The 25,179-nt window shown below is 48.2% G+C and overlaps 1 protein-coding gene across 1 annotated transcript; it reads right to left on the bottom strand.

Moving 5' to 3' along the window:
• Positions 1-12,604: 12,604 nt before the first annotated feature.
• On the bottom strand, positions 12,605-20,903 carry LOC126520868 (transcription factor HES-2-like). The gene is made up of 3 exons (XM_050169671.3): positions 17,048-20,903; positions 15,754-15,949; positions 12,605-14,697 (listed from the first exon to the last, which is right to left on the bottom strand). The coding sequence occupies exons 1-3, from the start codon at positions 17,096-17,098 to the stop codon at positions 14,234-14,236; spliced, it is 711 nt and encodes a 236-aa protein (XP_050025628.1). The 5' UTR covers positions 17,099-20,903; the 3' UTR covers positions 12,605-14,233.
• Positions 20,904-25,179: the final 4,276 nt, after the last annotated feature.

The following is a 25,179-nucleotide window of genomic DNA, read 5'->3' as shown; positions in this document are numbered from 1 at the left end:
AGCTTCAGCAAAAGCCGACTCGCGGGCGGAGCTGCGACAAAAGTGACCGACGCGTGGACGCGCCGTGCCCGCTGGTGCAGTGGAACTCGTCCTTTCTAGGTTACGACCGTGGTTGACCGGTGCTGACCAGAAGTGGGCCCCGCACAGTCATGTAGTGGGGACAGTTCGACACGAGAGCTCACTCCCCATCGTAAACGTATCGGCGAGGGCGTAATAGGCATATATCGCAGTCAACCGATGCCGCAGCGTTTAATCATAAAACTGAGCAGCTGCCCGCGTGGCTTTTGTGTCACCTCACTCTCTCGCCATATCGTATACGGAGCTCGGGTGCGTCGGGACGCGGGGGAGAGGGTGAGGGCGTTTGGGGGGAGGTCTATAAAAGACTGGACGAGCAGAAGCACGTGTGCCGCGGGGAAGCGTCCCGCGGCTCCTTATATACGTGGCCGCTTGATGGATTCGCTTCAGCACCGCTCGTAAAATTAACAAGTCCCGCGCCTATTATACGGAAGCACACGTGGTCGCTTTCTTTGTTGCGCGAAACGGGCCTCACATTCTGTTTGTGCGTTGTTTGTTTGTGAATATATATACGTATATGTATACGTTAACGAAAGCGCATGCAGGATTCGCAGTGCTGCTCCTCGACTCATTGTTCTTTTTTACGGCCAATCCGTTCCTTCTTTCTTTTCCCCACCCTATTGTCGCACGCCACGTGGGTACGTAGCTGGTTTCGAAATCTCGGAGAGCGTCGATTGCGGATCTTACGCTTTTAGCTCCGTTTTATGTCCCCTTCTACGCAGAAAGTGTCCGTATTCCCGCACACTCTAGTAGTGGTATTTTTTTTATGAGCTCCTCCCCTTCTTCGGTCATTTCGTCCGGGTGAAAAAAAAGAAAAGAGGGATAATAAAATTAGGCTACCGTTTCTTTACGCGAAACTCTTCAAGGAGGGGAGCGCAACAGAATACAACCGCACGGCTATACGCATTTGAAGTGAGCACTTCTCCCTCTATCTAGGCTTTTTTCCAGGGTTTCTTCACAAAAAGGACGAGTAAAGGGAGTCGATAAGAGAAGGGCAGGGAGGACCACATCTGTATGGTTCGCTTTAGCGTTCGTGTTGAGTCCTGTATCCAAACGAGGTTGAAGTGGTCGGCTACACATACAATAAAGTGATTGACTTCGCGCCCCTATACGGACTTCTCACGCGGCCACCCACTTTTACTGTCTGGCTTTCATTCTCCTTGTGGAGTAGCTTTCGCTTGACCAACGGTTGTGTTCTTCCAGTGCACTGTGAGGAAGCCTGTAGCAAAAAAAAAAAAAAAAAGGAAGTAAACGCATCCAGGTTCACTTTGATCATGTCAACCTTCTTGTGGAGGACATCGTGAATCTCACGCGAGCGCGCGCCGGAGCGCCGAGCTGTGGACACCTGTGGCTTTTTCGCCAACACAGACGCACGCTCTGCTGCGTCGTGACGCAGCAGTTTTTTCGACCGATGTTTCGGCGAAAGTGTTCTTTGTGCTGAGTCAAGCCGCTATATCCATGCGCTAACTATGATACTGCTGCGTCAATGCGGGATTGGCTGAGTTGGATGCGCAGGCTGAAGCAGGGAGGCTGGGCTGTGGGGTGGGCGCTGGGAAGCACTCGTTGCAACTGTATTGCCCGAGGCAGAAGTACCATCCGTATACCAGTGTTTTCATCGGCGGCTACTTTCAAATGATATTGCCACGTGAAATTGTGTCCAGCGTTGTGTACAGCGTTGTGTCCCTCATGTTTTTTTTTTTTTTTTGTGGAGCGTTGGTGATGCTGCTGCTGCTGATGATCCCCTTTTATGGCTCGCAACCACTATGGGAGATAGGCTAAAAATCGGGCAGCAGGAGGTAGCATAAGGGAATTCTTATTCGAAAAGGAGAAACGCCAAGTAAAAAAAAAAGCAAGAGGATGCGCTGGAAAACTATAGACTAGTATGCGAGCGAGAAGTCAGTCTAACTGAAGGGAATATTTTAAAAGGGGGTTATAATCAGGGAGAGAATGAATGCAATGTTAATGAAGAAATGGGAGAAACCACTTTCACTGAAATGAATGCTTATTAGATAGGTAGAATAAAGCGACAATAATTAGCAGGGGACTCGCTTTGTTTCAGTTAAAAACTCAAACACTTCGCAACAAACGTCTCTGTGAGTATACCCTTGTGCCGAAGCCCCAAATGATAATATTACGGGTACACTGAATCCCAACCCAATTTCGTAGAGTGGAGGTTCTAGTAATATCTTTCTCTCGTGTGAATATCGTCGGCATGATAAAGAGAAGTGGCCTAGTGATTCAATTTTCTTACAATTGTGGCATAGAAGGGACATAATCAGACCAGCTCTATGTAAATAAATATGAAATTGCGGGATGCGACAGCGTAGTCTGGTGTATGTAAGTTCCACTTCCCCGGGAAGGACACCACTGTTTATCCCAGCAAAAACCGAGATGCTGAAAGTCTGGAGGTGTAATCAGCGTAATTTGTTTCAGTCATTTTGCAGGCAAATTTTTCTGTATCTTGATGCAGTGACGTAAGCTGTATCCGGTAAAACAGGAATCCTAAGTAGACTTAAAGATCTTCTGACTGAGAAATCTGGCATTTAGGTTAAGTATAACTCGTGTTGGCCTGGAACCCACAGTAAGTTATTTTTTTTTGTAAAGTTGTAGGGTTTAAATTTTGGAACACACTTATGATAGCTGCATTCGTTGCCGTGGAAAGCGACGAACATACCGGCAGGGAATCTGTAACTACGGCAGCTGATGACTGCTTCGCGGGAAGTTTGCGTAGCGCTAGAACAATCGCCAATACTTTTGCTATGAAAATAGGTGTGTAATCCGAAGGCAGATAGAAAAGGAGCGTCTAAGAGAAGGAGAGAAAATACTTACGCCAGCCTTCTCGTCTGACAATGAAGTATGAGTGGATATTAGATTGCTTGTTTCCAGGAGAGAAAAGTAATCTTGTAACTGGTCATTTATGTATTGGAATGACATTAGTCTAGCATTTGGGGGGAGAATATCGTCAAATTCAATCTGAAGGCTTCTCTTGGATTGCCTTGTGGGGTGAATACGTTGAATTCGCACATTCAGTGGTGTTAGCTGTGCCTGTACGAATACGATCTAAGGGGGGTGTAGTCCTGACCAATGATTATTAAATATTTACTTGGTTCATTAATGAAAACATACGTTAATCTTCTTTGAGAAAATCGTAAATTTTTAGGTACGTTTGGATTGCAAGCACCCGAATCTATATTTAAACATGGTATTCGTGCTTCCATATACAGAACGGTATTTGCAACACACTTAGGGAATCCAAGGCGCAATCGCAGAGCTTCCCTTTCCAATAGAACCAGAGGCTGAATTTTATAAGCTGCTGTTGATACTTCTCTTCAAGGTATTCGCCACCGTTAGAGAAAGAAGCCATCCTGGCGACTCGAGCTGTTGAGACAACAAGCGTCTCATGATAGTTCTTGAGGTGACCGACGTGATCATTGTCGTGTCCATGGTGACGGAGATCAGAAGGTCCATCAAACCGAAGAAAAAAATGGGGGAGGCCCACAGGGTGGCTGAAAGCACAAAGCCGGCACTAGATCACCGCGAGAGAAAACAGGTGGAAGAGCGTGGTTGTCATAGATCGTCTTCTGGCGCTGGTTCTCGGTGGTGGTAAAATGGTTTATCAACTGTCGGAATTCGTCGGCCTGTCGGGCAGTGGTCTCAGAGAATTTGTGCACACTTTCAAGCATAGGGGCAGTGTATAGGGTAGTGTGGGGTCCACGCTTTATGATAGGTGATGGAAATAACGCATAAAGTAAGAAGAAATCCCCGTATAGTTGTCTGGGTGGCAGTGTTATAGGCCAGCGTAACGAATGACAAAATGAGGTTCCAATTTGTGTGACCAGCTAGGCGCCACATACATGGTAAGTAAATCACCCACTGTGCGGTTGAAACGCTCGATGAGGTCATTGGTCTGAGGATGGTATGCTGCGGTAGTTCGTTGAATAACGTGACACTGAACGAGAAGGGCATGTATAGCCTTGGACAAAAAAAAAAAAGAAAAGAATCATGCTCTATTTTTGCTGAGCAGTTCTAGAGGATGGTCGTGACTGATGAGGAAACAACGAAGCATCGCGCGCCATAGTGTTGGAAAGAGCTGCGGTATCAGCTTATCGCGTGAGAGGGTCTACAGCGACGATGAACCAGCGGTTACCAGCAGATGTGTAAGAGAAGGGGCTCGTAGAGATAGATAGATAGATAGATAGATAGATAGATAGATAGATAGATAGATAGATAGATAGATAGATAGATAGATAGATAGATAGATAGATAGATAGATAGATAGATATCGAACCCACAGTAAGTATAATATAATACTAATATTGGGTCATATATAATATATAATACTGTGGGTTATATATTTGCTTATTATTATTTTGCTTATATTATTAATAATTCTTATATACATAAAACCCAGCGAGTGAAGTATTTAGGTGTTACACTCACAAGCAATTTAAGTTGGGAACCCCATATAGAAAACGTTTGCAGCAACGCGCTAAAAAAGCTGGCATTTTTGAAACGGAAATTGCGCCGTACTTCATCGACCGTTAATTTAACAGCATACAAAGCTCTTGTCAGACCAAAATTAGAATATGCGGATTTGATCTGGAGCCCTCATCAAAAATATTTAATCAAGAAAGTAGAAAGAGTGCAAAATTTAGCTTTGCGGTTTATATACTCCACATACTCGCGTTTTTGTAGCGTGTCCGTTCTTCGCGACAGGGCGAAATTGAAAAAACTAGCTCATCGCAGAATTGTATCCTGCATCAAATTTTTATATCAGCTGTACCATGGTCACTACAAAATAGCGCGTGAATGTCATTTACCTGAGCCCCCCATGCGCTCTGCTCGTACAAACCACAACAAAACAATTAATCAACCATTTAGTAACCTTAACATCCATCAATATTCTCTTTTTCCCCATGCAATTTCACTATGGAATAAATTACCTGAAGAAGTAGTTAACGCTAATACAACAGAATCGTTCGTTCAGCTTTCAAATAACCTTTTCTTTGACCTCTAAATTGCCGCAATGAAAGCAGTTTCTTTTGCGTTACGCTTTTTCATTGTTATTTTGTTTACGTATTGCACTGTTGTATGTTCATGTTTATTTCTGTTACGTATAGTGTTACAATGATGTATGTACATGTTTTGTTGTGTTCTTAATTGCTGATTGGCAGTTGTAATTTACGTTGTTGTATGTACCCACTCCTGCTTGGGCCCGAATAGGGCCTGCAGTATTTGTAAATAAATAAACAAATATAATATATAACCCACAGTATATATATACTGACTTGCGGAACAGCGCTACGGGAAAGCATTGCTTTGAAAGGTACTCCACACAATTTCAGTAAGTCGGCGTTGAACTCGTAATCCTCAGGACGAAAGGGAAGCGAGCACACTATGCGATTTTTCGGCTCTTTGCCCACGCGATGTGGCAGAGGCACGGCACTTAACCACTTTGAACGGAGAGGTTGACTCGTTGGCACACAGTGGTAAGTAACGTTTGATTCGCCGCTGCAACTGCCCTTGGCCATGTTCCGCGGACCATTCGCGCATCCCACGACATCACATGGACGTGGCATTCTCGCTGCTTGTTCCAAATGCAAGTTTCGCGAGCCAGCAGAACCAGCGCAGCACGACGCGATAACGAAACGGCTGAAACTCCAAAGCGCGCACGGCGCAGAGTCGAGCGCGCAGAGTCGAGCGAAAACGAAACCTTTCGACACCCGCACTACTGAAGGGTAACGTCAAAATGTTATTTTTTTTTCTTGGAATCGAACAGAAGTAGACAAGTAGCGTTTTATTCCGTCTTATAACCTAATGAAATGTTCTTTTTAATACGAGTAGTTGAGTACTAGTGACATAAATTATGATGAGGAGTGCCTTCGTCATCCGGCTAGTACCGTAATGTCACTGGGGGGTCTGAAATCGTGTCATGCATTTACCTCAATTTCTCAGTTACTAAAGCTCTGTTCGCGGTTATGTTGACGCCTTAGACGTTCTAGAGCATTGCTTTATCACTTTAACTTGGCTTCATAGTAACCTTTAGTGTCCCTTTAAGGGCCTTGTGTCGCAGAAAATTCGGCGTCGACGTCGGTGGCGTTGTCCAAATCATCTGTATATATTTAGGTACATGTAATACCACGCCTTGTAATATGACGTGAGATATACGTGGTTTATGTTGCGACACCATTCTATCACTTAAGTTGCTCATACCTTGCCTTGACAAAGTTGCTCCTCGGAATTTTGAGAATGACAGCCCCCAAACAGATGTCATGAAACAAAACACCGACAGCGCATGCATTTAACGTTAAATATTTTCAGACCTAAATATTAAAAGTGCGAAGCAATAACGGAAACCTGAATATGTAATTTTTCTGGCGCGGCTGGGCACTACGTCTGGGATCGGCCCACGAAGAAGGGCGCGTTTCCACCAGAAAGCGCGCCTTCGTGCATGTCGTTCGCCGACAACGATTCCCGGTAAACATTAAGGTTACATAAGCTGCAGTTGGCAAGAAGCGTGAGAAGCAGTCAGGTATTTTTGAACGCTATCGTGCTCCACTCTTAAAGGCGAAGCTCAAGCGTCCTGCAAGTTTTTTGCCAGCAATCGCACCGTCATCGCACTGTCATCGTCGTTGCGGTCGTCAATGGGCTAGGTATACTGCAGTATCTGATGTTACGGTTTTCCTCCGCGTGGTCACCTACCGTTTTTTTTTTTTCGTTCTCTATGCGGTCATTGATTTATTGACCACTCGTCATCACGTCTGTGAAGTTCATTGTCATGAAGAAGATACTGATTCTGTGCTCATTCTCCTTCCCTGCCAAACGAGACTTGTGCGACTTCCGGTGCCGCGCCTCCTCACTCTGATATATGTAGGCCAAACAGCCGGGCTTTGAAAGAAGGAAAAGAAAGAAAGAAAGAAAGAAAGAACGAAAGAAAGAAAGAAAGAATCTTCATCGCAAGAGGGTGCAGAACACGTGCAGGTGGCAGTAGCACGCGCTCGTTTTCGCACGCTCCGTGTGCAGACCACGTGCCCGAGAGAGTGAAGCGAGGGCTCGGCCTATAAAGTGAATGGACGAACGGACCTAGACAAACAAAAGCACTGACCTCAGCATCGCGAGGACAACTTTCCGCTCCCCCTATAGCCCCACTTTGATCCATCTCTACGCTTCTCACCATATACGCACACCCGCATGCCTACACGCAAAGGACGCAAGCGGCGAAAGCGAAGACTCTCGCACGAACAAACAACGCACCCTCACCGGCTTGCTCGTCCATGTAGTTACATAGCCGTCCTTCCCACGCGTGCCCTAGAAAAAAAGAAAAAAAAAATATTGGAGAGAGGTAGTGGGGGGAGCACGTGTAACAATGGTTTCGCGAAAGACGATCCGAGCGGTCAAGCGAAACCGCTGCAGGTGTGCCCTGTTTGTCCGGATCGCGGCACGGGCGATCGAGAGAGCTGCGGCTTGCTTCCATGCAAACAAAACAGAGCTACCGTGGAGTCCGTAGGTTCGACAGCGAGTGTAATTCCTGTGTTTGCAAACAGAATTTCGTTCGGGACAGTGTGGTCTCATAAAGAATGGTGTTGCTGATGTCCAAAGTGGCAGGGTACTACATATGCCAAAGTGAACGGGTTTAGAACGCAACAGCTGTATTTTGTAACAAATGATTCCACTTTTCATTATTTCATAATTATGTAGCGTCCAGTCACCGACCTTGGACAGTAGCACTGACCGCGCAAATGTCGAAGTGCCGGAAAGGATGAAAAATAGAATGAAACAAAATATAGTCACAGATTTCATAGTTGGCATACGTTTGATCCACATCTCGAGAAGCCACCTGGCGACTCTCGACCAGGCTCGGCGAGCCGCAAAAGCTAGTGGGGCCCTGCAATAGGGGCTTCACCCATAGACATCCCTCTGTTTTATGTTGCAATAAAGTTGCTCTTCATCTTCAGAAAGGACGAACCGTTCTTCGGCCTTGCGCGCGACGCTTCTGCCGTTTTCGAGAATCTATATCGGCTTTGGCACTTCGATGTCATTAGACAACGATGCTATCGGGCCCGAACTTATTATCGCAATGATAGAAGACGCTGCAGAATCGTGATTTATCGCTTCCAGGAACGCTTACAGAGCTGAATGGATCTGAAACGTGACGATGAATCGAAAGGAACAGACGGCATGTCTGCTGCGGCGCACAGGCCGGCACATTCTTCCTTTAGGACACACAAAGCAACGGCAACGTATAAGCCCGACTGCGGCCACAAGTCACGAAACGTGTGAAACATTTATAGGAGTCAAGCTCAGCGCCCTTCCGTGTTCTTCGCGCATGAAGACGGGGAGTGGACTGCGATGCCAGTGTTGCGCACCTCCTCCTGAATACATTGCGCGGGTTAAGCGAAAGAACCCAGACACAGTGTCGGGGCTGGGGGGGGGCGTAGTACGACGAGTGGTCAATCCTTTGAGCAGCGCTCGCACCCTTTTCTCCATCTCGCTTTAAGAGGAAAGCGTCGGCTGGGACAAAGTTCGTGCTTGCGGATGGTTCTGGCACCCTTCCGGATTATCCGGCCCATACAGTGGATTATCCGCTCCGGCGTGAATCAACCGGGCAGGTCCTAAATCAACAACAGACCGCCTTCGCCACAGTGCCGAAAGTCAAAACATGACGCGAAACTCTTATTTCTTTTCTTCCTACGCGAGTCTCACCGATGCAGGAAGGTCAGTTTCAAAAGCCCCTCGCCTTATAACGTCCCTGCGGATAGCTCCGTTTTTCAAGTCGGCTTAAAATCCATCCCACACCGAAGCGGAGAGGCGGCGTATATATATCGGGACGAAACGAAACGTAAGAAAGGGTTCCACCCATCCGCGTTCCCTTGGCATCCGAGCAAACTTGGCGCCTCCTTCGGTGAAAGAAAGGGGCAGGGTAGCCTTCCCTGCCTGCCCTTCGCTTTATGCGGGGGAGTAGCTTTGCCGTCCAATGTTTGCCCACGGTCCCGCTCGTCCTCGGGTCGGACCGACGGTCACCCAGCGCGCGGCATGCCTTTCTTCGCGCGTCGCTAATCCGTCCTTTGGCCGCGGCACCGGCGAAACTGGCCGTGGCCGCGCGTCGAAACGGCCGAAGCCGCTCGATCGCGTGTGCGCACATCTGTTGACCGAAGCCGCTGCGAGAGACGGATGGCCGCACCTGCAAGTCACGCGCACGCTTCGTTTTCTTCAGAAACGAGACGGCAACAAAGGCTGACGGCAACAGCAGTTATGGCAGAAGCCGAGAGGTACCTCTACACGGACACCACCGGGGTGCCTGTTTGGCGGGTAAACTTTTCCCATAAGGAAGGACGCTCGCGGTGCCAGTTGGCGCCACGTCGTTTAACGAACAATGTAGCGTTGAAGAGAAATGCGGTCAGAGACAAGGTATAGGGAGCTTGACGAGACGACGCTCTAATAATATGCTATTAAGATTGGCTGGTGCCTTTTCGTGCGAACTGCTTTTGCTTGGGAACTATCGATTATGTGCAGAATGGCTCGCAAGAACTGGTTTTAATAACGTTACTGACGGTGGTTGGCCGATGAAGAACAGTTATTACGAAAGGAAAGCTTAGTGAATTCGGCACCTTAAGCTCGTATTCACAAAACAGTGCGTATGATGGAGATGATCTCAAGATCAAACGTACAACAACCGCTATTATGAAACGAATTAGCGAAGAAGGCCGTCGGTTAATCGAAAGAACAGTTATTCCAAACTAAAAACGCCGTTAATGCAGCCCGTATTTTTAAACTTAACTTAGTTGAAATAAAGCGGATGCCGTGGTCACTTGAAGGCACGTCTCGAATTCACGCACACTATAGAACAGTTCGTAATAACAGCCGCAAACAGATCGTTACAGCCAACATATCGCTACAGTCGGCGGCGAGCCACCGAAGATAACTTCTTACGAATGAAAATCTTCCCGAGTTCAACTCCATACTCACGTGTCAAGTATATAAATGCGCCTGGCCAATGGTCGGCCTTTTCCCTATCGTATCGGTGGTCATCAGAACCACCATCCGCGAAAACTTAGGGACCATGACTGTCTTCCATTACTTGCCGCCGTAGCTTAGTGGCTATGGAGTTCTGCTGCAGGGGCGCGAGGTCGCGGGCTCGACTTCCGGCCACACCGGCTGCATTCCAATGGAAACGGAATGCAAAAGAAAACGCTAGCGTTTTTTAATCTTAATACATGTTAAATAACTCCAGGTGGTCCAAATGCATCGGGAGCACATACGGCATCTCTCACATCTCGTGTGGTTGTTCGAGACGTTAGGCACCACAGTTTGATTTAATTTTTATTCTCATACTGAGTACTAACTCCGGGAGTCGGATGCCGGTCGCGGCTGCCGCAGATTCTAGCGGGGGCACTGTAATGCTAAATACGTGCCTGTGTTCAGTGGCGCTGAAGGGCCCGTGTTGCCAAAGTTATTTCTGACGCCTCCCTCCCCCCTCCCCCCCCCCCCCCCCCCCCCCCACTACCACGGCTACTATGTTTGCCCACTTGTTGTCGAAAGCAAATTTAATGGTCAAATGTACGAGGATAAAATGCGGGGCACGTATAAGGGGCAGTTTCTTGAATTAGCTGAATATTCTGAACACTGTATTGCCAGTTCATAAAGATGACGCACGTGAATATAGCTTGCACGTAATACTTACTTGGTTTTGATTATAGGGGCTGAAAGAGGGCAATTTCCAAACCGATTACGAACGTTCAAGAAAAACTGCTTTCGAATTTCAAATATTTCTAAAGAGAGTGAAATGTAAAGTTTGTGTGGAAATGGTACGGTTAAAAAAAAAGAAAAAGAGAGAAAAGGATTGTATTTATTATTTTATGCTTGCATGTAATGTCATTCGCTACTTGACGCCCGTTCAGCTGAGGAGCTATGATACGAGAAACAACTGGTTTAAGTTGTCTGGTGCGCCATGACCAGTAGCAGTAATGAAATCAGGGAACAGCGCGTCACCATATGCACGTACAACGTTGTGTTCGTTGAAGGAGGCTGGTGCGATACTACAGCGCGTAACACTGCTTTAAAGTGAAACAATAAGTTGATTTCCCTGAATCAAGACAATAAATTTGTATATTGGCCACCTTGAAGCAAGACTTTCATACTGAGTGATTGAAAATTATTGAGCAGATGTTTGCACCTTGCGTTTGTTCAGGAACTGGGTCCGAATTCACAAAGCTTTTTTTTTCGTAAGTGTCCCTCGGCATTGGCTGGCCGTCTTTGCTAATAATATGTCCAGCATCGGGAGTGACTGAAATTTTCTCTTGCGAATAATAATATCGCAAGAGGTTTTTGCGAGTATACGGGGCCCTGGTGCCGCCGTGCGCAAGAACTCCCTGCTCACCTGCGGCATAATTTTGGGTAGTGTATCCTCGATTTGAATACAAACCGTATAGGAAAAACTATTCAATTATCGCTCGAAATTTTGTATATTCCACATTCGTAGTTCTCTACTTATCGATAAATATTTTATTAGACTGTGCTCCGAACTGCAGTTTCATGTGTCGTCTTTCCTCGTACTTTTTCTTTCGCCGTGGCACTGCCTTCAAGTATGAATCGACTAGACCGCGAAAAAAGTCCTTATTTGTCCTCAGTCGCATGTATTTGGAGCGCCTAGAGTAAAGAAAAGTCACCAGTTGACGAAACGATTGATCACTAAACAGGGGTAGAATTCGCAAAGCTTTTCGTTCCTAAGAACTATCTACCATTGGCTGGCCGTCGCCATTACTAATAAGATCTTCAACATAATTAGCTGGTAGCTGCTCTTAAAAAACAGCGTAAGATTTCTTTTTTGTGAATACGGGCCGAGGTCGTAACAAGCCGTTACACGAGGCTGGCCTGTCACGAAGTGTTCTTTCGTAAGAGACGTTTTGTTAATGCGACCGATGAATCTCCGCGGTGCTTTCTGGTTGCATTTCTCATAAATTTCGAACACGCACTTCAGCAATTTGTTAGAAGCAGATGCATCACGTCGTAATAAAACGCGAGGAAGAAATAAAGGAACACATCTCACGCTTAATTACTTGAAAATAAGATGTTTGAACGTGACGTAGCCGGAAGGGGATAGCACTCCGGGTCTAGCTGTTCCGGACATCGTCAAATTGTTCCATATTGTCGAATTAGCCATCTTGTGAGCTCTGATTGGTCCAGTGGGCTGCTACGGCCTCTCTGATTGGCTCAAGACGCCACCATTTCTGAATTCGACAATATGGCGGAATCTGACGATGTCCCCAATAGCATCCTGGCTGGAAAACTAAGCTCGCTCTGTGAATTGATCACCTCAGTGTCATACACAACTACGAACGTGGAAACGGTCATTCAACTTGAATTTTGTTTTCTCATGTTCGCGTTTCATTTTGACTAGAGTATACCTTGTTCTTTGGAGATTCAGTTGCGCACATCGCAGAGTTGTAGGAGCTCTTATAGCATGACGGGCTAAAACATGCACCGTGTACCAAACTTTGCTGTTGACAGAAAGAAATGAAATAGACAATGCCAAGGATTTCAACTCAATATTTATTGTCATTTTTTCATCAGGTGACAGTTTACTTACTTCACGTAGTGCTCACTAAGTCAGAGTTTAACGGCACATCGCAAGCCTCTTTAACATGCACGCATCTTTCAATGCGCTTAGTGCATAACATATCTGACTATATCACGTGGGTTGACAATACACGCTCTAAACATATCTGGATGAAATTATCCTGAACAAGCAATCTCATTCCTTTGTTATTTACATATTTACACATCAACGCGTTTAACACGAAGCGTTGTCCCAGTAGGGACGTTAATAAATACGGATGCAAAAACTAATACAGACACGCAACGCATAACTAAGTTCAGCAAGTGATCCATCGCAACAGACACGTGATCAAGAACAGAAAACCTATTATTATGCATATCGTTTAACACAATAAAGGCACATGGCTCCGACTTCTGTTTGCCAAATGACTGGATCTGTATTTCCTTTGCGTCAGCAGCTCAAAAGCTTGCACAGACTTCACGACAAGTAAATTCTTATCTTAGCGGCTATGTCTACCTTCGCGTGAAATCTCACGCATAACGTAGCGCTTAAGAACGAAAATAATTTTAATGGCCTTTATAAGTTAAACAACTTAATTCAGTTCTTTGGTACATAGCGAAAAGATTTTGATCTCTCACATTTCAAGCCACTTAGACTCCCCCATCTCTGCAAAAAGGAAGGGTGCAACAACTATCCAAGTGCAATATCGTATGAACGTTTTTTAGGCAATAAATGAAAGTTAAATATAAAATATCAGCACTGTCGGCCCCCGTGGTCTCGTTGGTTTTGCCGAATTGCCTATGTATACAGGTGGCGCGACAAACGCTTGGGATGCGTTGTATGCACGTATCCGCATCTTCACACTTGCTAAAGTGCTCTTTTAATTAAAAGCCACACTTTCCTCCTTTACTTTTGATTACAGTGCTCCGCACTATTAAAAAAATACTGCATCAATTGTAACGCACGCCGGTATGCTAACCTTGTCTACATAACTTGTTTCATAATAGTGTCGTACAGAATATACTTTCTTTAACTGCTCTAGTTGTGGCATTTCACCCGCCCTCAGAACTGTCCCTAATTTTGCTCAGGTACATCAGGAGGAGGAGGCAATAAAGAGAGATGTCAGCTATGTTAACCGGAAATGCGTCTGGTTGGCTACCTTACTCTGGGGGACGGTAAAGTGGGAATACATCAGGAGGGATACACAAGACAAGTTCTCATCAGATTTTCCCGGCAAACTGAACATCGTGATGCTTTCACATTACTTTGAACAGCTTTCAATCTCCATTTAGGAATAAAAAAGGTTCTTAATAATAATGATACATCTAAACTTTATGCTATACGATCTCCCGTTTTAGAATTTCAACGAGCGATTGCAGCGTTGACAAACTGGTCACATACAGGTCGGCCTTGTGCGGCCCTGCTTCAGCGCTATATGGATGTCCTGTTATTGAATCAAACCGGTCTGTCGAAGTATGCGTTGCTGTATGAAGGAAACGTTCCGTTTACCTCTTCTATACGCGGATTGACAGAATTCGATAACAGCGTAACCATATGGCAATTTCGTTCGCTCTCGAGCGGCACACCGTCTCCGTCGTGCAGCTACCACGGCCTCCACATGGGCTCGTTGGAGCCGTCGTGGTCCAGCCTCTCGTCCCTGTGCAGGCGGTAGTCGCGAGGTTCGTCCTGACAACCGGAGCGCACGAATGGCTCGGCGTCGAGAGAGGCCGCGTCGCCGTAGTCCGAAGACGACGACTCCTCTTCGCTGGCGTCGCTCACGGAGCCAGCCTCGTAACGGTAATCGAGCAGCCTTGCGGGACTCCCGACTCCCGATCGCAGGTCCGGCGCATCGCCGTTGGTCGACGAGACGGCCTCGTCCGCGTAGGCCGGCTGCACGCCGGTTCTGCCCGTGCTGGCCGCCAGGTGGTGCAGCCTGGACTGCAGGTGGGTGAGCAGGGTGTCCCGCAGCTGCGGCTCCATGGCGCTCGCGTACCGGGACACCTCGAAGACGCAGTGCCGGTAACCTTCGTGGAACCGCTGCGTGCGCTCGGCTTCTTCGTGGGAATCTGCAAAGCAATGGGAGTTAGGCATGTGGCAGTAGGCTTTCTGTAGTTATTTGCGCGGGCAGGCAAAGTGACGCAAGAAATTAAGTAAGGCGCTCTGTCAGCGCAGAGAAGGAGCGTGTAACTTCCCTTCCCTGCGGTGTTTTAAAGGGGTTATACAGAGGTTATGCCGGGATATTGGCGTATATTATAAATGTGGAGAAGTTCGAGGGTGAAAGGACAAAAATATAGGTAGAAGAGAGTGTTAAAGTGAACGCGCTCTCAGTGATAAGCGCAAGTGTGGAGCGCGCATGCGCCCTTCTTTCATTTGTTTTCTCCCCTGCCCTGTCCCTCCTTTCTCATATATATATATATATGCTGCGAAAAATGACATGGTGACATGGACCACTTCTTGTCAGAGGCGCCGTGACCACCGACAAAATAACAGAGAGAACGAAGAAAAGCAAAGGTGGAACCTAATGATGGCGGCATATTGTAATTTATGGTTCTGAACGATTATGAGAATAAAAATTTCCAATATCAAAAGTGAGCAGTGGCTAGAATTGCACTCTGTTCGCTATCCGCAGTGGGTGAAAAGCACTCGGCGATGATAGTTAAAGAAAGTGAATAGACAAGTGATAGCGAATCGTCAGAAGGAACATGAAATAAAGCCGGTGATGGAGATAAAACTGTCGCCATTTAACCAGATGAAAAAGAGCCGAAAGCAATTTACTGTCTCGACGCGGTTCGTATGTAATTATCATAAACGCTAAAGGTAAAAAAAAAAAAAATCACACAGTAAGGACATAGAGACGAAATGTATGAAAGCTGGAGTTCAGGAATACGACCGTATGCGCGAAAATATTACTTGATAACAGGTGGTATCGAGCTAGACGGTAACGAAGGTGCCGGTCACTGAGAACCACTTCGTAAGAAAAAAAAAAAAAAAAGGAAAAGCCTTTTGAATTATATAGTCCTCGTTGCTAATGACTTTGGCAGTACCCCTGCTTGCATAATGTTGTTTCTCTTCACGACCTGCAAGCTTACACGGATGGCGAGAGGAAAGATGCCATTGCTTACCACCTTCGATGTGGAACTGCCGCTGGCGGAGGAACTTGACGGTCATCTCGAGGATGTCGGCCTTCTCGATGCGTTGCGACCTCGAGCTCTGCTTCTCAAAGGTGCCGCCGTCGTTGGCCATTAGGAACCGCTTCAGCTCCGAGAGGCAGTTGTTGATGCGAGCCCTGCGACGCTTCTCCATCAAGGGCTTCATCACCTAGCCGGAGTGATTGAGAGGGAGAGAGAGAAAGATGCTTACTTTAACGAGAAGCTGTGGGTGTCTACCTGGCGTAGTACTCCAGGTGTCGGGTGAGAAATGATATTGTTACGTACAATCATCAAAGAAACACCTTGTGGCACATAGCGAACACACGAACAAATGCTAGCAGATACACGTTAGAGCAATATTTCGAGGGTGTAGTTCTTCGGCCAGAGACAAAGAAATCGAAATTGCCGAAAGAGAGGTTAGTACAGTCCTATGTGGCTATTCGCGAACGGCTTGCGTTATAGCTGAATGGAAGTGGGTCTGGTTTATTTTCATAACAATTCGCTAAGCACGCCTCGACAGTTTCTTTATCGGTTGCGCCACAACGTAACCCAGTGTTCAACCTAGGCACTGTGGCTTCAAGTTATACAGTCGACCAGCATTTCAGCGAGAATCCACTGGTCTCACTCATTAGCGCAAGTTGGCTTGAGTACTACCCTACATTGTTTATGGGAGGTCTTTGACGACCGGTCGAATTAAGTCGTAACAAAAACAACTTACAGTTGGAGGTGTTCAAAAACGGGCACCAAAGTTATGCATGAAGTACTCATCACCAGCGTTGTTAGGTACCTCATCATACGAGATCGCAGCAAACTCCAAATGAACGGTGTAGTCTGCTAAAAATATTTCTGTAGATATTTAGTAGTTGTGTTTTCAACAAATAATATTCAGCCTGAAAGAACTTGTGATTTACTTTCTAGCGGATTTGATTCTTGCGGCCTGCAAAGCACTTTGTGTGTGTATGTGTGTGCGTGTGTGCCATGTTTTCAAAGCAACGATCGTAGCCGATAATCCGCATATTTGCATACGTGCTTGTCTGCCATCTTTATATTGCTTCATTCAACCTTTACCTTCCATTACTTTCCTTCCATATGACATGAAATATCAATCAAAACTTTTATGCTCATACCTTCATTTTTGCACACAAGTTATTCCTCTGTTACAGAAGAGATAGTGAATTTTGACGAAGCGCATTCAAGGGCTAAGCAATGAGTTTTCAATGAGTCTTTGTGGTACAGTTGACAAACACAGCAGCTAAGGGCCTCTCACCTTTCTTCTGAGGAACGCCGTCGACTGTTGGTGGCACGTAGGCGACTGCATGATGGCTCGGGTCGGGCCGTAGGCGTCTTCGCAATACGTCGGTCGAAGCTTCGTCAACAGCGCGGCATGTCTTGAACACCGGGAAGGACCAGAAGAAGAACAACTCTCCAGGCCCGTAGGCCTAGCACGTAGGTCAAGCGAAGCGAGCGAGCTCACACAGGTTCTAGCGCCCCCGGAGACAGTACACAAGTCCGCTCAGGCGCCCGTCCAGGGTCAGTCCGAAACTCCGAAGCACGCGTGCGACGTGGCGCTGGTTCGGACGGGAGAGGAACCGCTGCCTCTTTGATTACGGAGAACTCGCGTTCTAACGCCGTCCCGAGTGAGCAGCTTTCTTTTCAAGGCACACGAAGACGTGGCGAGAAGGAAACAGGCGACATTGTTCATCGTTTTTCCCTTTTTATTTCCTTTCTTTTTGTCACCATGGGTAGGGGGCAAGGGTCCTGCCGAAGGCAGGGACACCGCGCATGCCTCCCCGGCGTTATGTGGACACCCCCTTCTTGTGACCCTCCCCACAAGACCCCCGCCAACACTTCTACGCTCGCTCTGTGCACAAGAGCCCGCTTCTCCTTGTTACGTGGGGGGAAGGGGGAAAAAGGAGGACCCCCCTTTTGGGGAAGATACCCCCGCTCCCAGTCCCGCCCACCGTAACCCTCCTGTTCTTGTGCTCGTTTCCTTTTGCTCTCTTCACCGTACCGTAGCTACGGTTTTCCTTTCTGCGCCCCGTGCCCAGTGCCCTTCTCAATGTTGCCTCCCTTCTCCTCTCGTTTCTTATCGTTGTCGCCGTCGACGCGTTTTGTTGTTTGTCTATTAATCGCGCCCGCTCCTCTTCGTCCGGACCCGCTCCTCTTTTCTCGCGTCGCTAAGGAGCGTTTAGCAAGTGGTGTGTAGTACCCGCTGACTCTCCAGGTGACGAAATAATGGTGACTCCTTCCCAGCAGGCGCAATGCATGCGACGCGCGTGCTCGCTCGCTGCGTAACCGCTGAAAGGTTCTTGCGCACGGGGGCGGTGTCCACGCGGGCTGCTCGGTTGCGGCCGCAAAAGGCCGGCGCGCACACACTGGTGGCCGCGGGCAGTGGTCCAAGAAGGGACATTGTACGTTCGGGAGGAGGGATGACGCAGAAGCGCTCTATACCGACGCCCTTGCGGTGAGACCGCGTAGGCGTACAAAAGCTGTCGAAAGAAAAATTGACTTTTCCGCTAATGGACGAAGTTCAAAAGGAGACCCCTTTCGGTACGAGGTTCTTGTGCTGTAACGCACGATGATTCTCACAAAATAGTTTCACGAGGGCAGAAAGAAAGCGTGTGCTTTAGTGCAAGTTTGGTGCGAAGATGTTATGGCGCCAAATATGCGAGATAGGCCAATATACAGACATCAAGTGGCGCCACATTCATCCGCCGCGCTTCCGACCACCTGCCAACATTATGTCGAGAGTGAATGCGTCACCAGCTTGAACGCCCTTGAACGCCCTGCGATAGTGGAGAAGGAGGTGGACGAAGAACAAAGGAGGTGGACGAAGAACAAAGGCAGTGTTCGGGCGACCATGTTTGTCTGCGTCTGCAACCACCTGCTCGCGTCACACTAGTCGACAGAATAAAGACCTGCCAGCCACTTCATCGGCTTCACATCATGATGCAAGTTCTCAACACCACGGCGTGAATCCAGAGCGCACAGCTCCACCACCGACACCGACCAGTATCATGACCGCATCACCGCAAGTCTTGGTCATACCCAAGTACACCGGATCAGCGGACGATGGGCCCGTGGAAGATTGGTTTCGCCTATTTGTGTTCCACGCATCCGCTGCATCATGGTCGCAATGGGATATGGTCGCAAATTTCAACGATTACGTCACCGGTGCGGCATTTCGCTTCTAACTCACGCACATACTTGAAAACAGTGAATAATAGAATAAAATCGAAGACGGAATGATCAGCCAATTTAATGTTTACGACCCCTCCATTATCGACGAGCTGCAGACATTTCAACTGGGTCGTCGCAGTCACACACAGTTTCGATGTAGCGATCATCATCATTCCGAAACAAAGCCCCATATTAACAGATCCTCGGCGAATTTTTCTTGCCATGATGTTCCCACGAAGAAGACGCGCAATCGCACGTTTAGCATGAACTTGACATTCCCAATAAAAGAAAAGCCACTGCGCACTAAACGATCCGCACACCTATTCGCTCCTTCGAAATCCAACATTGAACCAGGTTTGACCTCCGTACATGAGTCAACAATATCTACGTCTTCAGCAAGCTGCAGCGCTGATGTCGTTCGTCGTTGAAGCTTCTGACGGATTCTACCGCTCGTCTCAAATGCACGGGCCACTATGCACTTTCAAGTCACACGACTCTTGTATGAACATTAGGCCGCAGTGCATGATTGAGCACGATGCCACGACATCGCAGGCAGACGAACTTTCTTCGAGAGAACATGAGCGCTCAATCACCAGGAATTCGAAACAGCATGGGCACAAACTTCTTTATCAGCAACAAAAATCGAGAAAATAACGCAACAGTCAGTTGTTCTCGTGAAACGAAGCCAAATTGCTTACTGCCAAGACGAAACCAGAATACGAGTACCAGCACCAACCCATGTAACTTGCAAGGTGAAGACAATTTGGAACAACGTACATGGAACCAGATTCCCGTAAACACTGTATCCATCAGCGATAATTTCTCGTTTCGTGATGCCTTAACCAACATTACTTGCCAGAATGCGGTTTCATGTATTTGGATATCTTGTCCTTTTTTTGTAATAGCTTTTGTAATTGCTCATTGTACTGCTACTAAATTATTTGTCAAATCATATTTTTATGTTGTATTTTTTTATTTTTTTTTCTTGTAGTACTGTTTTGAATTTACGTGTTACCCAGTCCCCTCTGTAAAACCTCCAAGCCTTGAGGGTATAATAAATGAAATGAAGCGAAATATAGAGATCAAGGTGCTCCGCGACTCTCAAGTCTTCTTCTGCGTACTACAACTCAACAAGCCGCTGCCACTTCAGTAGCTTCGCACGTGCCGAGCAGCATCGCACGCTGTCAAATGACAAAAGCCTGTAAACTGAATGACGTCGCAGCAGTCTCGGAAGAGTCTTTTAAGAAGCCTGGCATGCTGCACTCGCCCCCAGACAAGTCCCACAACAAGGAACGACATACAAGCTACCTATTCATCTCCACGTCAATTTGCGCACGCAATCAAAGGCATATTCAAATAGATAAGCTGCATCAACAACTGTCGCAACAACATAACAAAGATCAACATCAACAACATCAAGAACAGTTGCAACGAGGAAAACGTCAGTGCGCAAGGCAACTAAACCCGAGGCGAACGCAACGAATATGACGTTTTGTAAGAAAGAAACGTTGTCGAACACACCTTCAGCACCACCTATCAGGACTGCTCCCTAGCCAAGGATTCTTGCGACAACGCTGTGCACAAGGACCAAAAAGACACAGACATTTTCTAGACGTACCAGACCAACAGAGACGCCGCCTTAATGACCCAGTCCACCGTAGGTTCGAGCAGGAGACACCGCGTGTCTCCAAGTCGCAACGGCACCTGAGTTCCCACGGCTTCCTTGCGTCCAAATCTTCCTTCATAGGGGCATGCATATGTCTTCCGGAGTGCAACAGCCAGCCTCGGCCACCTGAGCACTGGTGGACGTCACCGGACTGCCAGACTGACATCGTTCATATGTGAGGACATTATGACGGTATCAACTGCCCTTGTACCTACGACTCTCTCGGCGGGAGGGGGAAGCGTGTGACGAATCGCACAACACGTACGGTGCGCGGTGCAATAGTGGAGAAGGAGGTAGAAGAATAGTGGAGAAGGAGGTAGAAGAATAAAGGCAGTGTTCGGGCGACCGTGTTTGTCTCCGTCCGCGACCTCCTACTGGCGCGCGCGCACACACGCACGCACGCACGCACGCACGCACGCACGCACGCACGCACGCACGCACGCACGCACGCACGCACGCACGCACGCACGCACGCACGCACGCACGCACGCACGCACGCACGCACGCACGCACGCACGCACGCACGCGTATATTAAAACGATAAAAAAGGAGAAAAATTAACTTTGAGGAAACGTCTCCTCGCAAGACAGAAGACAGAATCCTTTTGAATCTCTTAGCATAGAAGATATTCAAATGTAATTAGCGACTGCTATGTACAGTCGCGTTCAATATGAGCTGCGACGCGCTGCCCGTGGAAGAAGAAGTGGCCCCAAGGCTGCATAGCGGCGGCGACAAACTAAAAGCCCAGAGAACTGAATACTGATCAAATTACTCATGTTTATGAAACCGATTTTTTTCTTGCAATGTGTTTGCACCTCCGTAAGGTCTTGATCGAAGCTCCTTCGACCACGGGTGCAGCGTGTTGCAACTCGTATGGAACGCGACTGCGCACAAATTTGCTTGCACTTCGACGAAATCAGTTGGCGTTCACCCAACGCCACCCACGGATACGCAGTTTCTTTAAATGCAAATATGAATTTTTAAAGATTCTTGTTTTGGTTGCAAAAAGTTCTTGAGCGAAGGCTTTCGTGCGAGCCACGCGTTGGCTTCACAACGAACCCAGCAAAAGGCGGTGCACGTGCTCGATGGATGTGCGCTGAGTAAAACAAAACACCTTTCAATTCAATTTGGCATGGATTCACTTTGGCATGACACGTCGGCACCTCACTATCTGGGTTGCTTCAAAACAAGGCGGCTTAAGCTGCCGTATAGAGTCGCGATTGTCATGTGTTTCCTCGCCGGCATACCTCTGGCGTTTCAGCGTAGGAACGCGGGTATATCGACACAATTGCGATACTTGAAGATGCTTATAAGCCAACAAATGTCCCATTGTGTAGGACCACTGCGCAGTGATCATTGTATACGAAAAGCGGTCTTCATGTACTAGAAACGGCGTGCCTTGTACCGGGAAATACAGCTGCGTCTTATACTGATGAACCATCCGACGCCTCGAATTCATGAGACCGTGAAAGCAGCTATAGATTGCCAACTGTTCACTGTTCGTAACAATACGGCGATACAATGAAAGAACGCTCGCGCTTCGGATTTCAGCATGCATTCGGTCGATGGTAGAACTATACAACAACGACGAACAAAGGGATGAAACACCTTCGACTGGCTGAACAGGAGCGCGCGACAGTTTCAGGTTCGCGCAAACTTCTGCTTCAAGAACTGGAGGAAGTGTTCACGCGCGGCGTGACACAAATGCACGTGCATGCGCCTCGGAATTCGCTTCTCGCCTTCGTCTCGCGGGCGTTTCTTCCACTGTCTGAACGCGCCATTCCGCTTCGTCGATCCTCTTCTGTCGCGCTGACGAAGCGGCAACGGGTAAACAGACTGAAGGAACCACGACACTCTGGCGCTGCGTACACGTGCGAATGGCCTCGGCAGTCGTGGCCCGCGTAGTCTTCTGAGAGAGAGAGACCATCGCTAAAAGGAGCGAAGCGAATGCAACCTTCCGCCGCATTAGATCGGGTTTCTGGGCAGGCATTCGATGCGGTCAGTTCGTGCGGGTACGTGTGGCGTGAAACTTCGTTTATCCCGGTGTGGGAACGAGAAAAGGTTCGCGCGTTGCGCGCAAGAAAGGTTCCTCCTACAGCCACGAACTGGACGGGACCCAAACGAAAAAAGAAGAACGCCGAGCTGGAACCGCAAGAGAAGGTGTTTTGGGAGTGCAGAGAAGGCAGAAAGGGTCCGGCCGATGCCAGAAGGTAACGCAACAGCCTCGGTCGAACCAAAGGGTGTTCGGGCGTCGCTCGCTCGCCCGCCCGCCCCCTTTCTGCTGTCAAAATATTTCAGGGCGCCGCCGTGACGCCGACGCTTCCATTCAGTGAAGTCGTTCGAGCGGACATCTTCACCGCGCAGCGGGGGCGACCGCCTCCGCGTTTACATAACAAACGGGAAAGATATCTTCGCGCGCACCCCGCGTACGCGGGAGACGAACGGGATAAAAACCGCCGTGCCTCTCTCCGTCGATGCCCCTGACCCGCAACTCGCGCCCGGGCTATACCGCGTCCCACCTACTATCGCGCTGCTTTCTGCGTGCCGGCCGTTTTCGTGTTCTGCGGTTCGCCTCGGAACGCGGCGAGAAATGATGGTATACATGCGGCTTGGTGTCGCGAATTTCCCTTGCAGTGTATCCAACTGAGATCGGAGCGACCTCGAAGCGATCGCGCCCGAAAGAGGAGTCATCCCGTGTAGCTGCGGCATGTTTTCTCGAGTCCTTTGTTATTGCTTAATGGCGCTCTCAACGAATGATGGCCGCGGTAACATGCAAATTTTCGTTTTCGAAGCACCCGTCGGTTTAGCAGCTACCCGTGTAGTGCATGGTGGCAGCGTATTTCCAGATTTATTTTGGTTCCGTAGGTTAAGTCGGCTCCGTTATAGGCTTACCGTCCCGGATAGCGACGACCTTGCTTAATTCGAATATTTTCTTTTTTTTTCTGGCATGACATATCTGATATTCGCCACATATCGGTTCGGGTCACGCCAGCTCGACGGTGCGCTTCGCTTGCTACTCGTGTTTCTGTGCGTGCGTGAGCGAATGTTAGCGTTCAACGGTTCTCTGCTGATATATTGTTGGCTTATCGGTCGTCTGTTTAGGAAGCAGAAGAAAGGTAAAATTTAGGGTAAAAATTGGCCACGCCCATCGGTAGTTTCTATGCGCTGTGCTTTGAGTTGGAGACAAGGACAAAGTGTTCACATATTCAGAGGTTAAAAACCGCTAGAGGTGTCTCCGTTCCTTCAAAATTACAAATACATTTCACTGTCGCCACCAAGCAGTGATAATAATAATTACCGTGGAAACACTAACGACCCACGATAACGCCGCTGAATGCAATTGGAAGTTACCTATCGCAGTAATTTCTGTGATACTCTCAGTCTATACATTTAACCGACGAACTGACAGTGACGCAATGAATCTCAAACGCCGATAAGAGCAATGCGTCTCGTTCGTTTCGATCTCGTCTATATCGACGCCATATCGTGGAAAGATATATGTCCCTAGAAGGGATGCCCAGCGAGTCGAGGTAATTAAAGCTCAAACACAGCTGCCGGATTAAAATCGGGAGCCGAGTTCCTGTTTCGCACGGGGCGAACGCACGCACGCGCGCTGCGGCATTTGGCGGCTTCCTTCCGCGTGCATGGCTTCACAACTGGGACACCTCGTCCCGTACAGCTCCCGCAGGAAACAGTGCGGTGCCCACAATGGCCGTTCAGCGCGGAAGGAAAACCACCAGCTTCCTTCACGTCGGGACGTCCTGCTCCGGTCGGGGCTCAGTGCAAAGCGTTCCGAGACCCTCAAGACCGCGGGTGGACCGCAGCCCTCGGGTTCGAGTCATTCAAGGCGTTTAATCCCCTTCACGGGCCTCGCATTCAGAGAGCTTTCGTCGCCACCCGCCGCTTTCTTCATATTCGCGAGCGATTTGTGACGCGATACAAATGAGCAGAGGAAGCAGCCGCATAGGTTGCTATACGCGAGACAGCAGCGAAAAGAGGAATAAAAAACAACAACTAGAAAACGCATAACACGTACAGCAGGACACCGCGACACCCTTGTCTGCGTCCTTTGGATGCCGCCCGCCCGGAAACAAACACTTCATGACCCTGACCGACGTCACGCGGGGTGACGGAATTTAAGCATGTAGACGCATGCGAGCCCGCGGAGAGCCCGAAACCTTCAAGAAGGCGAGACAACAACGCCGGATCGAGGGTAGAATAGACTGGGGGCAGTTAAGGTGTTGTGTAAACTCTTCGATCAAAACAACGCGACTTATGCCTTCTCGTATATTCCTTCCACCATCTCCGATCGATCCAGGCCTTTAGCCTAAACTATATCCCCCGCAAGGCCTCACCGCAAGCTCCCTCCCTCCCAGCTGCCCTCATCGTATGCTGCCTTCTCCACTACTTTGGTGGCCCTCTTCAGGAGGGTTTCGCGCATGGACTCAAAAACTAAACGGTCTTGTCCGGCCCGGTGGCCGAGGTCGGCCGGTGTTTTCCGCGCGCACACATAGGCACACACGCGGGAAGAAGAACGAGCCGGGTCAAGGAGG

The sequence above is a fragment of the Dermacentor andersoni genome, chromosome 3 (assembly GCF_023375885.2).
Source record: "Dermacentor andersoni chromosome 3, qqDerAnde1_hic_scaffold, whole genome shotgun sequence".
Classification (NCBI taxonomy): Eukaryota; Metazoa; Arthropoda; class Arachnida; order Ixodida; family Ixodidae; genus Dermacentor; species Dermacentor andersoni.
This window is presented reverse-complemented; position numbering and strand designations above follow the sequence as displayed.

Coding starts and splice junctions, on each gene's coding strand:
- LOC126520868 (XM_050169671.3), bottom strand. CDS start 17,098: ATGCAGTCGCCTACGTGCCACCAACAGTCGACGGCGTTCCTCAGAAGA. Junction 15,950..17,047: donor CGGCGTTCCTCAGAAGAAAG/GTGAGAGGCCCT, acceptor CACTCCGGCTAG/GTGATGAAGCCCTTGATGGA. Junction 14,698..15,753: donor GCAGTTCCACATCGAAGGTG/GTAAGCAATGGC, acceptor ATTGCTTTGCAG/ATTCCCACGAAGAAGCCGAG.